The sequence below is a fragment of the Pezoporus flaviventris genome, unplaced genomic scaffold, assembly GCF_033815535.1.
Source record: "Pezoporus flaviventris isolate CSIRO_AGI_PZ_B2104156 unplaced genomic scaffold, CSIRO_AGI_Pfla_v1 ptg000041l, whole genome shotgun sequence".
Classification (NCBI taxonomy): Eukaryota; Metazoa; Chordata; class Aves; order Psittaciformes; family Psittacidae; genus Pezoporus; species Pezoporus flaviventris.
The window spans coordinates 12224903-12240836 of NW_026892589.1; the positions used below are offsets into that span (position 1 = coordinate 12224903).

The window sequence follows — 15934 nt, forward strand, 5'->3', positions numbered from 1 at the left end:
CTGCAATTAACTCCTGGCTTAAGACAGAGCCAGAAACTCCCACCCCTTCGCTGCCTCCACGCTGGGACAGAGCTGGTCCACCCAGCTCATGTCTTCAGCAGTTGGTGTTGTACATCCCAAAGAACCACCATAAATGAATTACTAAATGTGTCAGCATGCTAAACAGGCAAGAAAGATACAGCAAAGGTTCACCTCTATTGGCTTATTTGATCTTTTAGTTAAAAAACAAGTTCATATTGTGGTAAGGGAATACATCTTGCCCAATAGCCAAGGATTAAAAACCAGTTTAAAGCTAAAACCCCAGTCCCACCACACTGGACACACCTCATCTTGTCACAAGCTTCTGGCAGAACAAGCAGTGCCCGGTGGAAGCGGTGCTGTGCCCGTCTCATGGGTGACAACTGTCCTGTTCCAACCACGCAGGAGCAGTTCCTGGCTACAGCATAATTGGGAACTTCCTATAAACATTATTCATCTCCCTCTACATGGCCACAAGTCCAGAGCTAAAACAATCAGCTATAAAAAAAAGGAACATTTGGCTGTGTCATACGCTATAAATATTTCTGAGCCACCATAAAAAAAAGAGTAAGAAAAATAGTTCCTGTGTTGTAACAATTACGCACTTGAGAGTCTTCAAACCCAAGCCAGTGTTTAACCTGAGCTCCCAGCTATAAAAATAGTTCTGTTGAGCTTGGCGTTAGTCTGTGTTTTATTTCAAGATAAAACATATCCCCACATCTCTTTGTGAGGCTTTCACTCCAAAGAAGCATGGAAAAATAATGAGGTAACTTTCCATCATAGCTGATGGGTTGGTGATCTTCAGGTCTCCAGGTTAATTCCGTGTTGGAAAGGTCTTCACCTGCTGCAGAAAATGGAAGGTTTTTGTTAAGTTGCAGGAACATTTCCTTTAAAATAGAAGAAGTGTTCACGTGTCTGTCAATTTACTCTAGAGAATTTCATGCTGTAAGCAACCTAAAACCAGTGTACACATTTAAAGAGGAAGAAAGGTAACCAAAGCATTTCATGACAGCGGTCTTGGGACACTGCTGCAGTGTTGGGAAATAGAAACCTTTCCCATTTGTTTTGCAGAGGGATCAATCTTTGTGCCCTCAGTCAACCACTGCGTCACCACCCCTGAGCAGTGGCACTCACGACCTTGTCCAAAACTGAATGCCCCCTTTCACTCACTGCTTTGTTGTTCAACTCTCCCCAAAACACTCTCTCCCTAAAGGAAAGATGGAAACGGCCAAATCACCGCCAGCGAGTCAGGAAATGAACCCAGTGTCAGTGCACCTGCACTCAGATGATTGCAAAGCAATTAAAAACCACCCCCAAACCCAGTGCACATCAATTCAATCATTTCCCTATGTGAAATGGCCAAATATTTAGTTATTTCTGGACCTGCTATCAACTCTAAAAGCTGCTTTGGACCAAACCGATCACAGTGATCCAGTGCCTTTTAACAAAAGGAGGAAACCAGAATTATGCAGCAGCCAGTGACCTGCAGAGTCACTACTTCTTGTCGTGGCTCCACAGCAAATTGTGGGTCCGTTTGTTGCACCAAACCTCTCTCACTTGAGGCAAATGAACTCATTTCTGTAGGCTCAGCGTCTGCTCCCCCTCTGCTGCCTCAGCAGTTTGGAGGATTTGCTCCTGCAACTTTCCAACAGCAGTAGTTTCAGGATGCAAGTCACAGTGCTGGCCTGCATCCATAAAACCTCCATCTTCTTTTACCTGAGGGCTCTTTTCAGGAAAGGAAGAGCTCTCCACATAGGAACATCGTGCAGAGTAAGGTACAGCATTCCAGCTACTCAGCATCCATTTCCCACAAGAGCCCCATTAGCGTGCACTAAGCAGACCCAACTCATTTTGGAAGAAGACTCAGTGTCTCCAGACTTAATGCAGCAACAGCAGAACATGAGGGTGCTACAAGCCAGCACACAGAGGGTTTGGCTCCATAGGAGAGAGACAGCTCAGGGACTGCACTTTGAGTGTACCAAGAGAGAACTGAGCACCAGCTCTCCATGGGATTAAAGGTGATCAGTGTAAGAAATTCAGTGCCACAGAGCTGCATACTCAGCTTGTTGTGCAGTAACTCCCCTTGGCTTCGGTTGTGTCAGCATTGGAAGACTTCTGTTTTGTCCATTTTCTCCCCATTGTTGCTAGTTCTTATTCATTTTCACGTGGTGTTCAGTATTTTACCCGTATCTGGTTACTCATTTGTCCTCAGAACCAGACAACACGGTGCCTACTGCAAGGATCCAATTCAAATCAGTAAAACAAATAATCAGAGAGTGAGAAATTTCCTGATTCAAGAAGAAAAAACAATCAGCTATGGGCAAGGCTGCTTTTTGTATGCAGCTCTATTCAACACATTCTGCTTCTGGAGCTCTGAGCCCAGGAACAATATGCTAAAACAGCCCTTGGCCGTGGCACTGAAAAACACTTCCCAGTCTCTCCTTCAACAATGTTCACATCCTTGATCCTGTTATCTGTAACACACAGAAGGATTTTTAACTACAATAAGCAGTGTGTAGGTACTCAGGAATTATGCTGCAAGGTCTGACTGCCCAGAGGATGAGGAAAGTGATTGAGAAAAGTTGATTTGACTAAAGGGATTACTCGTTGCCTTACTATCTGTTCGCTGTTAACTCACAGGAGTTTTATTTGAAATGCATTTAGCAGTCCACTGAGAATCTTGTGCCAGGCTCATCTCAGAAGTCCGTAACTTATATTAATATTGCAGGTGCATTTATAAAGAGGAACAGAAAACTCCAATTAAGAAGATCAAGATGAAAATACCTTCATACTTACAGAACATCATAGAGAAAAGAATGGGAGGTCAGCACCTCTTTCTTCTGCAGCAGATAACTGGGTTCTGTGAAGACCTTCTGCAACTTCTGTTGTCTACATTGTAAAGCAAAAACACTACATGGAAACCAAAGAACTCAGGTAACACAAAACACAGAGCTGCCAGGTTCAAACTGGGGAGCAGCAAGGATACACTTGTTAATTCCCTCTTCTCCCTCCTCCAAGCAGGGCAAAGAATCCAACACGTACAAATTCTTACTGATTAAATCCTAAGGGTTATATTTGATACATGTCTTAAAGCACAGTTTAAAACAGCCTCAGGTAAACCTGGCTTTAAGCACAGGTTATATGGCCTGCGCAGAGGAATTAAAAACACGCTTGACAGGTCTTTCCCCAGAACCACTCCGAAAGTAGATCAAAGTTGTACAGATGTGGTGCAGAAGCTGCCCCCAGCAGTAAACACGAGCCTGCTTCATTTTCTATCCACTACAGCAACCACCCCGAATGAGGAGCCGATTTCAGGCTCAAAAATGCAGTATCAGGTTGTAAAGCAGAGTCATGCTCACTACCAAAGGACAGCCCGTTTAGCTGAGCTGTGATGTGCCAACCAGGAAAGCAGGAGCCAGACAGCTGATGGGGCTGGGCAGGAGCCACAAGCAGCCACTGTTCTGGAGAGAGCTTTTCAGGAATCCCTCCTACACGACAGCCTTTGCAAACGACTACACTGCTGCTGTCTCTCACGCTGAATGAAACCCCGCAGATGAAGTTCTGAACAAAATATCCTTTCAGCTTATGCAAACGCTGGCACACAACCTTTAGACTCTGTCGGTCAGTCCCAGCACAGCTAAGGTTTTGTGGTTCTGAATGTTATAAAAATCACTTTGTCTTGTTACTTACAGCAACATTGTTCTGGTCAAGGTCATCTAAGGATAAAAGGGGTGCAACTTTTTTAGAGAGATGTCATTATCTTTCAGGAGAAAGCTGAGATGTCAGCATACAGCTTCTCATTGAGTCTGCTTTAACACCAAAAACCTAATTTCTCCTTGGTGATATTTATCAGCGCATGTTGTCTTTTTTAGTGACAAGTGACACAATCTCCTCATCAAACAAGATAGAAATCCTTAAGGATATATGTGAAAACAAACAAGTGACCCCCTCCTGCAATTATTCCTATTATTGCCCACATATTCAAGATTAACTTCTGATCAGCGTTCATGCTCATAAAATAAACTGCCCTGACAGCTATGTACAGGTTATTTTCTTTGACTATCGAGTATGTTCTCTGACCCTGCAATGAAGCCCACAAAAACTCTAAAGTTATTTAAGCTAGGAGCCTGGTTTAAAGTCACACACAAAACTATCCTCTATGTCACTTATTTCCTGTACTGTCCTCCTTTCCACAAATATGCCTCATGTAATAAACCAGTTCTGAATGTCCCTCCTACAGCTTGCTCCAAAACAACTTCTTCTTTCCATCTGTTTAGACACAGGCAAAAATCAAATCCTGTCATGGCCCTGAGGAGCCATAAAGAATCCTATATAAAATTCAAGTACTTCACGCTAAGGCATGCAGGAATTTTACCTTCAGCAAAGCATGAGGAGGATATTCATAGCACTGTAGTGCAAGGGAAAGGGTGTTCCCAATCCCTATTAATGACCACCTAAATCTAGTCATGGGAGAGCAATCTATACCGTGTTAATGTTGCTGCTGTTTGGACTGCAGCGAGGGCTCGCCTGGAGGAGAGTGCTAAGCTCCAGATCAGCAACCATCTGTCGAGACTCAGCCAGCGCATGCTGCAGCTTACTTATGGGAGAACTGGTGTCCTGGAGGAGACAGAAAGGGAGCCAAAGTTATGAAATGGTCATTTTGGAATATGTCAAAGGATTATAACCCACCAAGAATCATCACGTTCATTTTGAAATGTCTCCGTTCAAAATACTACTATATTACACTGCTCCAGTGTAATGCTACTACATTACACTGCTCCAGACTCTAAGTAGTGTTATTTGTAATAGACACAAAGGTCTTTCCTGGTATCAGCTTTTAACAGATCTTCACATGCATGTGCACACAGTGCACACAACAGCAATACTTCAGTGAGAAAGGGGAAAACCAGGCAAGACAAAAACCCAGTGTCCAATAACCTGAAATAACTGTATCCAAGCATACTCAGGTATCGTGCTTTAATGGAATTTCCAGTTAGCCAGCATTTGTTATCCTAAAGCCTTGCATTTCAAAAGGTTGTATCTCTCTCTATATATAGATATATCTGTAATTTATAAATTAGATGTATCTATAAAACAGTATCTATAATATTGGTTTGAACTCCTTACACTTATGCTGTCCAAGGTAGAGACAAAAAGGAATTATTTTGATGAAGTATTTTACCACCATTGCTTTAAGCCTCATGTCCCATCATTCCAGACCCTAGTTCTGCCCCACTGGCAGACAACTGCTTTCCTACCATCACAATTCCCCTTACAATCATGGAAGCATGTTCTGCAATAAAATACTGACTCGGTCCACGGTGGCGGTGCAGCATCTGTTTGTTGGCTCAGTCACTGAAAAGCTATTGATCTCCAGAGTGAATTCCTCATCACAGAATTTCTCACATCTTTGAGGCCTGTCTCCTTTCTGGGTGGATGTCAAACAGGGAGAATCCAAGTGAAAAGAATTCAGATCCACGTTTTCTCCACTGCTAAAAAAATGAAGACATTGCCAGAAACAGTATCGCCAACCTTTCTCACCTTTCAAAGGAATATCATGGGACAACATAAATAATCATGAGCCCCGAGCCAAGAAAACCATGGAGCATGTGAGAATACTCTGCTCCTCAGAGCAGTTCCCGTGTTTAACAGCTTCATTAGATCAGGTTCAACCTCTGAGGACAACAGCTGACATTCAACCAGTTTCAAGAACAGCTACTATGTGCTTGAGTATCTATTTAACCTTGCAAAGAGCACGTAAAAAGGCAGTCTCTAACTCCTCCAAATACTCTGGTAGTCCTTCTCCTCCCTTTTTTTCAATCAACCATTAGGCTAATTAATATCTGTAGATGTTCTTTGCAAGGGAATTTCAGAGTCTCTTAAAGTCACCATCTCACTTCAGAGATCACAGGGGAGCTTCCCCAAAGAGGCTTTATTTAAATACAGCAGCAAACAGTAAAGTGCTGTTTGAGCAAACTGTGATTAAACCCAAGACTCAGTTGCCTGACTGCCATTCCAGTGTGGAGCTGGAAGCAGACAATCTATTGGCATACATCTTCCCTTAGCTTCTGAGTGCATTTAGGAATATCTGAAAAGCAATTTAAATGACTGTTAAAGCAACAAATCATACCCTGCACCTACTACTGTATGAACACTGGCTTGCAGCCATCCCAAGCTTGTCCTAATACAAAAGGTCTTTAGCACTTAATATGCATACTGAATGACTGAAACTTCTCTTTTACATCTCTCCCACAATAAAAAAGCAACAAAGGTGTAAGAGAAGAGTTTCAATTACACTCTACCCTAGAGAAAAACACTTCTCAATTTCAATTCCTTAAATCACAGCGGTACCAAATCCCTCACTCAGCTCCAGCACCAATTAATCACAAAATAAGACGAGAAATAATAAAAGCTGTAGTACATTTGAAACGATCTTGATCATCTACCATATCAGTACAGGAACCCAGCAGCACCCTAACTAAACCCTCTGTCCCCAGAGCTGTGTTTTCACATACAAAGACCTGCCCTGGTTTCTGTCAGCAGTTTCAAGCTTCGCAGTGTTCATTTGCAACTGCTCATTTCCACTTCATACAAAAGTAAATCAAATAGTGAGCATCTCCCCAAAAGACAACATTTCTGCATCACACTGAACAAACCAGAAGCACAGTTCTAACACTGCCTGGATCGGGTGACCACAAAAATATGCATATTTTAAAGAAAATGCTACTTTAAATTTACAACATTTCATTAAATACTCTTTAGATACTTATTTTGGTGGAACAACACATTCCAGACCAGGCAAGACTGCTAAAAAAAGGTTATTTTTAGATGACATTCAATCTAAGAAAAAGCCCTTGTGAGGGATGCCAGCTCACAAGTGTCTGTTGTGTCTCATTTCACTTCTCTTGTAAAACACTGGGGTACAATGAATAGGCTTTCTTTTAAGAGAGAAAAGCTCATGTTGGAGCGCTTCTGACAGGGAAAGGCTCTGAAAAGATGTAAGGGAATAAGCTGTAGCAGCCTAGAAAAGGGGATGTGAGGAGATGCAATGAGCATAGCCAGTTTTGAAGAAATCCCCAGGTTGGGAGGGAGGGGGAAAAACAGGTTTGATTTTGAGGCAGGGCAACAGCTCAAGGAAGCAGACTGAACAGGTAACTGCTGACACTCTGTCTTTAAAACCAGAATTGAGATAAAAATCCAAAGGCAGCAAACGTTGGTCCAACATAAAGGAAGTCACTAAGAGCACAGAAATGACTCCTGCGCTCCAGTATTTCACAATCACTCTTGCAGTTGGTTAAGGTATTTGACTGTGTTAATAGCCTTCTTGTTGGCTGCTCCTGAATTCAAGAACTCATGTCAAAAATATTTGCTGGGCTGACAGGGAGGTGCCAGCACCCTCCCCTACACACAAAATACATCATCAGCACTACCCAGCCAGCAATGGAAAACTGGAGGATCCAGACTGAAGTCCCAGAAGGAATGTGGTGTTTGCTCTCTGTCATTAATGCCTTAACAGAAGCCCACACTGAAGACTGCACTACTACTGCCTTCCTCCCATCTGTGGGGTGAGAATTTATTCAGTGACAAATCAGAGGCTGGAAAACTGACAGTTTGGGATTTGCACTGATTCAATGTCTCCAGTTAGCAGAGCCCCAGGACCAAGTGTGGGCATCAAGAAAACCTGACAGCTTAGAGCAAATCCCAAATGGGTACAGCTGCCCTGCCTTACTGAAGGGTATCTGCTCTATCTGCATTGCCTGGGCTTGAATTTGTTCCTTCTCCCCTAAAACTCCCTCAAGGTCAAGACAAAAAGTGAAAGCAGTTTTCATGATTCAATCAAAAGAGGTTTGGAGGGATGGCAGGGTGTGTCATTTGTGCTGCTGAGAGAGCAGGTAAGAAAGGGCAGGGTAGACATATGAGGAATGGAGTCTTATTAATGATTTATGGCCAGTGGAAACTAGAGGGAATCCACACACAGCATGAAGCTCAGCTAAGCTGTGTGGGAATGTGCCAGGACAGCATTCTTTTTCAATGGCTGCCCATCCACCTTGTTTCTGAGCAGGTCAGTGCCACTGCAGTAACAATTTCTGTAATAGTTTTGTTTCAAAAGCAACACAGAATGAAAGCATCTGTACATCAGATAGCTCCATTCCATAGCATTAATTTGTTTGGACATTGGGCAGACTTGCTGGCTGGAATTCTCAGCAGGTTTGAACAGCTGTTCATTTACTGTACTTGCCAACTGCCAGTTGAAAAGCTGCTACTCCTCTGTCTAAAAGGCAGCTATGAAATCTCTGTTGAACTTCAGGAATCCTTCTAAATCAGAGCTCTAAGTCAGTCAAGTCTTCGAGAGGAAATAGAGGAACCAGCATAAATCCACAGAAAATCCCAGCTCTGAATGCCCTTGCCTGTGCAGGCACAAAACCACTTCTATAAATGTAAAGCAGCTTTTGTACCTCCAATACCAAGACACCTGAGTATTTTTCTGGCACTTTTCAGCATTAGAAGCCTCATTCTGCTCATCCCCAAACACATGTCCTTTTTCCTCCCCCAACATAAACACAGGGATAGAGTCCCATGAACAAGGACTCACTAGAGAGCAGACAGATTGCTGTCCTTTAAATCTTGCTATCTCGTTTTCCTGCCCTGAGTGAGGAGAGCAGCCTGTGCGGAAGAACCATGTCCTACATTCTTGCCCAGCCACTGTGTGACTTCTCAACAGAAATAACACAGTCACTAAAGCATCACACACAATCTAGGTTTGTTTCTTGCCTTACAGGAACATCACTGTAGAGTCCAGCTCTATTTTACCCACCAGATTTACAAGCAACATCTGGGATTTCAAAGAAATCCTGAGATGTTTTAAATCTGCATTTGTCTCAATTAGTTCATCTGGCAAGTCCTGGGGTATGGCAGCTTCTCCTACCCACACAGCTCCTGGGGATAAGAGCTGAGAAAAAAATAAATGCATAAAAATAGAACCATGATACCTTAAGAGCTATTTTAACTTACTTTTACTACTTTTCAAGGTTGGGAGCCTAATTTTAGAACAGCATTTACTTTAACCATCACTTGAGATAACAGAACTATTGAGAGCTTGTACACCCAAGTTTTTACATAGCTGTAGATTATACCTCTCTATTTCTTAAATTTAACAAGCACATAACCTTTTCGAGCAGGCACATTTCATCTCTTGTGCAGTCCTGAGACAGCTGCAATCTTTTCCATGCCATACATTTCCATCTCCTTTTATGGGTTTGAAAATCTTCAACCATTCCGGATCCGATACTGGCTTCCACCAAGCATCTTTTTTGATGAAGAACTTACTACTACAGGAATCAGATTCAGACCTATGCACTGCAGCAGGAGTCTCTCTGCTTTTTTGGTCCAACAGAATTCCAGTTCTCTCTTCCCAGGTTTCATTTTCATTAGCAGTTTGGGCAAATGTGACGGTGCTCTGGACAAAAGTACTTTGCAAATGTACACAAGAATTGACATTAAGCCAATGCTCATGTTCAGGTGAAGATGACTCAAAGGTTTGCTGGTCTCTGATTTCCACCTCATTCTCAGAGATTTCCCTGTTTCTCAATGGCCTCGTGTTGTTTGCCTCACAAAATACTTGGCTGCCTGGCTCACCAGAGCTTGATGCAACATCCTGCTTTTCTTCTTCCGTAAGGTCAGCCAAGACTTTCACAACTTTTGGACACTGGTTTAAGTATGCTGAGGTAGTTTCCTCCATGTCTGATGCATTCTGTAGCAGTCCATTATCTACTTCACACATCTCAGAGGTGGGTTTCACCCCACTTTTTGGAACTTGTGCAGTTCCACACTCCTCGCATATCCCGTGGGTTCCCTCAGTCCTAACTGTGTCTGTCTTGCTGTTACTTTCAGGGGCAGAGAATGCCATACCTACGCTACAATGGCATGACAAAGAAAACAGTGAGATATACTGCATTTAAAGAGCATACATAACTGTACTCAAGGTTAAGCTAGACATTAACCAGAGGCTGTGGCCATGGCTCTGCGGTAGTTCATATACCAACCCCAGACAGCTGTATCCTGCCAGAACTTGACAGAAGTCTGTGTTTGAGTCTAGCAAAGCCGTGTTGACACAGCACACATCTCTTTCAGGGTGTTAGTTGTGGCTGAACAGTGAAGTCTCTTTGTGAATAAACTGCATTAAAAAACTACTTTACCTCCTTTCATGTGCTGCCTTTTCATGCTTTTGCCTTAATTCCTGAGAGCTCTCCAAATTGACATGAAGAAACTGCAAGTCACGCTGCTGTTTTACATAGATCTGTTTAAAGATAGTAATGTGCATTAGCAGAAGTCTGGAGTGCTGGAATATTGCCATCAGGTACTAACACATTGCCTATCTTCCAAAAACATCCTGAAAACACTTTAACAAACCCATACTTGCAGTCAAACTATTGTCAAAGCCTTCCAAATCTAAGGGGCCATGTCTACATGTATTTAGGAAAATAAAGTTTTGCAGCAATAAACAATATTCCTATTAGAAGACTGCCGTGTTCTTTTAAGATGGAACCACACAATCATAACTACAGGACCATTTGATATGTGAGATTTAATACATGTTGCTACGTTGTTCAAAGTTATGTAGAACTGCAGGACATGAATGATGATCATGGTATTTGGCATTCACTACAGGAAAGTTTTTGCAGAGCTGATGTAGATGATAACATACCCATCAATTATTTGCAATAAAAGAAGAATTGAACATGCCTTGAGAACCTCAGACGGGTGCAGGTGAAAACACTGGGCTTAAGTCTCTGCTGAAACACAGCTCTTTCAGTACCCCATGCCCCTTTACACTGCCCGAGTTCACCTTGAGCATGTGTGTCAGGCAGTACACCCCACTCCCACTGCCCTTCATGTGACTTCTCGAGCCTAGCACTCTCTGTTTAGACACACGCACCGACAAACTTATCTCAACAGGGTGCCCCCACTTTACTGCTACGAGGGTGGTATTTACTCATCATAGGACTGAGTAAATACAATTATACAAAACCAGCTAAAAGAACGTGTAAATAAAAGGATTTGTACCATGCATGGGGGTTTTAATTCTAACCATAAAGGAAAAATAATGTTCCAAAGCCACCCCAGCAAGGCAGAAACAGCAAATTTGATTTCTTTTCCTTCATTAATCATAGCTAGATCTAACTTTTTATTACTGTTCCATGCAGATCTGATGTATTGAAAAATGCCTTCACAGTCTCAGAGCAGGAGCTGTACCTTTCGCAAACCTGATAGCTCTGTGTCAGTCCGCGCTTGTTTTGACTTTGCAAACTGCAGAAGTTGATCCTGTCTCTTTGCTTTCTCAACTGTTTCAAAACACAGATACTTTTCTCATTACTTAAAAGTGAATAGACACAAGGCAAATACATTTGTTAATGCATGTCTGAAGCAGTAGAAACAGGTACCTAAGCAAAACAAAAGCATTTTCGTAAGATCAGTGGGATCTGTTTCCCCTCGAGACAAAGAGCACAAAAGCCATAAGACAACTAAACAGATTAAGTCTTTTCCTCAGACTTTCCACAGCACCTCATTTTATTTTACCAGCAGCAATATTCTGATTGACTGATTTTACTTTTTCACGTTCCCAATCTTTCACGGAAAGGCAATTCACTAATTAATTCTAATTCATGCCTTGTACAGAAAAGTGCTGAGAAATACTTCCCATTACTATTGTTTCTAAAATAATGAGACATGGGATCAATATTTGGCAAAGGTAATGGCAGATAAGAAGTCATAGGCAAGTAAATCATACCCAGCAGAGGACATCCTTGGTCACCTATCTTTCAGGGTATATATTTCGTGTCTGTAATAACACTGCAGCAACCACCAGCCTGCCTTTCTTATCCACTGCAGCACAGAGGAGTTCCTCTCTTACCCAAAACTAAAGCAAAGATTATCACCAGACAGCAGGCTGCACTTTACCAAGTCCTGCATATTAAACCAGTCGAAATCAAACCCAGCACTTGAAGAAAAGCAAGGAAAAAAGAGAACTGGTAAACATACTGCTTCCATACAAAAACCAGAGGGAGTGAGTGGGCTGGTAATTTCATAGGGCCTAAGCTTTAGGTTTTGTATGCGGCTTCTATTCAGTAGGTCACTATTTTCTACGCAGTCTACATCAGAAGGGAGAATGCCACCCCCACTTATTGTATTAATACCACAGGAGACATGAAAATCTCAACAATTTCAAGAGAGAATCCTCTGAGCCATTTATTCCTCTGCGTGTAATCACACTGGTGAACTTTGTGCTTTTATAAATGTCCCTGCAGAAGCCCTAGATACTGCTTTCGTAGAGCAATGGCACACAAAGCCATATGTATTAAACTGCAAGAAAGGGAGATAAGAAGCTGCCTCCTTCACAGACAGTGGTGAACCGTTGTCTAGAAGTCTCTGTGCTATTAAAAGCTAAGGCATGAAAAGCCAACTGCCCTCACTTACCAGCAAGTGCGAGCTCGTTCCTCAAGCAGCCGTTTTCCTGTTTGAGGTGAATTATTTCCTCCTGCTGCTTCTGATTTTCTTCCACCTTTTCACAGAGGTCATCTTTAAAACAAAATGCAGTATTCCGCAGAATGAAAAGGAATCACGCTGGTCTACACTAAATGAGGCGCCCAGTATGAACATTTACCTTTCAGCTTATTTGTTTCAAGTACTAGCTCTTTTAGTCTCAGTTTGAGGTCTTGCTTGTCTTTGTTGAGACTGAATCGCTCCATCCTCGCTGCACGCAATGCACTCTCCACCTTTTTGAACTTAGATGTAAAGTCAGTGATGTGATCAGTTGTTTCAAGTATAGCCTCATCCTGAGACACAAAATAGAATGTATTCTTCATTGTTTTACATATGGATTTTGACAAGAGTACATCTTACTGCACTAGTTATAGCTACTTTTGAGCTCTAGAGGAAAAAAAAACAAAATCAAAGCCAGGAAACAAGCTTGTTTCTGAAAATAAAGCAGTTTATTCTTTGCTGACCAAGTTTTCCTTCGCAAACAAGCCTATGAATTTAACAGCAGTGGGCGACTAAGCCACTGTGGTACAGTCATTGGTAACTGCACTGCAGTTAGACCACATTCAGTACCTGAGGAGATGACAGATGTTACCTTCAGCTTAAGCATAGTAAGTAGCTCCTGTTCTCTCGCTTGTAGCTGGCCTGTTTTAGCAGAGAGTTCCAAAACTGAGCAGTGAAGACCTTGATTTTTCTCCTAGTGAACAGAAATAAGAGTGTCAGCTACTGCTTCAGTGATTCAGTTACTATTTGTCCAGAAAATGTGGGCACAACTTTATTTAAACATCATGAATGTGGGATTCTGGGCAAACTGTGAGGATGTGGAGAAAAGAGAACTCGAGAAAACAGTTGTTCCCCAGTTCCTTATAACAAAACCCTTGATTTGGTCTTAATATCCTGCATGTCTTAGGTCAAGCCAATAAGGCAGATGAAAATGCAGGATAATATTTTACTGCATACAGGGGAAAAATAATCCAAATAAACACATCACTGCCAAATCACTTAATAAACCCCAGAACCCTTGAATACCCATTATTTTCACATCCTAAACCATTTTCAGAATGCTGTAGTTCATCAGAGTAATCAAAGCTGTAAGTAAAACCTTCTAAAGCTTCCTAACCAAGTACCAGCACTGTTCTGGGGACAGCACTGCCTTTTGCAATTACAGTTACAGACATTCTTGGAAGCAAGCTGGTTCTGAACAGTGCTCCCCCAAACTAAGCAAACAAACAGCAAACTCCAAATCATAGCTTAGGAAAGCTCCCCTCCTGTATTTCCCCCAAAAAATCAGAGTTATACCTTAACCTAACATTATTGTACTAATAGACAAATGCAACTCAGGAGCCTTAATATGAACTACCTATTCACTAGTGAAACTCACAAATGCCACTGGCATTCTGTACATGCAGAGTCTGCAAAATCAGACCATTACTTAACTCCTACCTCCAGAGCCTGACAGTGAGCAGTTGCATCTGTCACTTTCTGTGACAGCTCTCTGAACTTCTGCTGTGTGCTTTCAAGTGTTGTCTTACTGTCACTCTGCTGAGATTCTAAGAACTTTAACCTTCTGGTCAGTGATTTGATGATCTCATTTCTCTTGTTCAGCTCATCTGAAAAGGACGGACACAAGGGATCTGTGAGAAAACACTGTTGTCAGAAATAATTTAACGCAGTGTTTTAAAATCACACGATTTGGAAATGGATCCACTGAAGCAGGATTCCCTGCCTACCCAGGTTGGATGGTGAACTCTGTGCTGACCTCTGTACTATGGCTGTCAAACAAGACTGTTGAGAGCTGGCAGGTGATTAGCTGGGTGGCTGGTAGTTGATGTCAGAGGTGTGCAGCAGCACCTCAGGGCACAGGGCTCTGCAGTTCAACAGCATGTTTGCAAATTGTTCTCTCTCCCCACATTTATTTCACCAGATTATCTTTTTTAAGAATCCACAGAGTCAATTCTACAGACTCAAATGAGAATTATGAGACCTCCTTCAAGATCAGATCACTTTAGTACCATCATGGAAGTCTTGATTTCAGAATGAAAACAACCACATTTAAGGCCGAAGGGTAGGAAATAGTTCCTTACATGATGCAGAACTGTTATTGCGGGGTCTAACTACCAGACCATGCTTAAAAGGGTCTTATTCTTTATATACACAACACTTACTGCTTAGTAAGTTGCACCGCTCTGCTAAAGTCAGTATTTTCTGCCGATCATCTTCCCAGACTAGAAGCTGTCTCTGATGCACTGCAACCATGTCATCGAGTTCCTTATCACGGTCTTTCAGTTCTGCAATTAAAAGCTGCAGCTCTTGCCTCTGTTTCTCAATGGTGCTGTTCTCAAGGCTTGGGTTACTTTTCTATACAGGATAACACACAGAACACGTTTTGATGTGAAGGAGAAGGGAAAAAGTCTCTGGTTATAAACTCGAGGTTTTAATTTAAGCTATTTTTATATAATAAACAGAGACTGTTTCAGTGAGTTCCTCATGCTTGTGGTACCACCTGCGGTCCTTAACCGAAACTGTCAGCGGTACAATGAGTAATGTCACACTAAAAACAGAGCACTCTGGTTTTAACTGCACTTTCATTGTTTACCTGGGGCGGAGCAGAACGTGGCACTGATGGATTCATAGGGGACCGTGGGCCCGAGCGCTACCAGGCATCAGTGGACACTGGCAACTACTGATGACTGCCACGCTCGGCATGGAGGCCTCCTCCGATCTACCGACATGGTCACCCGCCGAGGCTGCTGCAGGAATAACAGACACAAGCCGTTGAGAACCGACCGAGGCGGGGGCCCGGCCCCGCGGCTTCTCACAGGGGCCTAGGCCTGTGGAGGGGCCCTGGGGCATCCCCAGCTTGGAGCAACGGGACCCTGCTTCCCCGGGGCAGGCCGCAGGTCCCCCACGTCCCCACCGGGACAGCCAGGGTCCCGCCCCCTCCCTCGGCCCCGCCGCTCCCGCCCGTTACTCCGCGCCCCCCATCAAACCCACCGGCGCCCTCGCCCTGACGTCACGGCGACGTCCCGCCCCCTCCAGCCGTTGAGTGGCCTGCTCGGGCAGCGGTTAGGCAGAAGCCCCGCCCACCGCCGCAGTGGTGAAGCCGCGGGTTCGAGTCCCGCCTGGGGAGACGAAGTTACAAGGCTCGGTAACAGCGTTAACAGGAGAGCAGCGAGAACTGCTGGATTCACACGTTAACAGCTACAGAGATACACTGTTTGGACACCCCATTCTCAACTCAACCAATCGGTTTATAAACAAGAATCACGACAAGGAAGTGTGTACAACATACCATCCTCCTGGGTTTCAACTCATCCAGTTTTGACTGCAACAAGAGCATGTCTATTCCAGGCCTCTGCCGCCAGGGCACATTTAACAT

At 43.2% G+C, this 15934-nt stretch overlaps 1 protein-coding gene across 7 annotated transcripts; it reads right to left on the minus strand.

The window, feature by feature from the left end:
- Positions 1 to 146: 146 nt before the first annotated feature.
- On the minus strand, positions 147 to 15573 carry CCDC62 (coiled-coil domain containing 62). 7 transcript variants are annotated; one of them, XM_061466253.1, is made up of 13 exons: positions 15550 to 15573; positions 15152 to 15305; positions 14721 to 14913; positions 13999 to 14165; positions 13151 to 13252; positions 12680 to 12851; positions 12493 to 12594; positions 11272 to 11360; positions 10215 to 10315; positions 9186 to 9932; positions 5330 to 5507; positions 4504 to 4635; positions 147 to 2907 (listed from the first exon to the last, which is right to left on the minus strand). In XM_061466253.1, exons 2-13 carry the CDS (start codon positions 15185 to 15187, stop codon positions 2821 to 2823), a joined length of 2106 nt encoding a protein of 701 aa, XP_061322237.1. In that variant the 5' UTR covers positions 15188 to 15305; positions 15550 to 15573; the 3' UTR covers positions 147 to 2820. The 7 variants fall into 7 exon arrangements, with proteins under 7 accessions (XP_061322237.1, XP_061322242.1, XP_061322238.1 ...); XM_061466254.1 differs by lacking the exon at positions 15550 to 15573 and having other exon boundaries at positions 148 to 2492; positions 2815 to 2907; positions 15152 to 15468; XM_061466257.1 differs by lacking the exon at positions 15550 to 15573 and having other exon boundaries at positions 154 to 859; positions 2815 to 2907; positions 15152 to 15468.
- Positions 15574 to 15934: the final 361 nt, after the last annotated feature.

Excerpts from the sequence above, each read along its gene's own strand:
- CCDC62 (XM_061466253.1), bottom strand. The coding sequence starts at position 15,187 with ATGAATCCATCAGTGCCACGTTCTGCTCCGCCCCAG. Across the intron at positions 14,166-14,720 it reads GCGGTGCAACTTACTAAGCA|ATGAGCTGAACAAGAGAAAT; the intron begins GTAAGTGTTGTG and ends CGTCCTTTTCAG. Across the intron at positions 12,852-13,150 it reads TTACTATGCTTAAGCTGAAG|GATGAGGCTATACTTGAAAC; the intron begins GTAACATCTGTC and ends TTTGTGTCTCAG.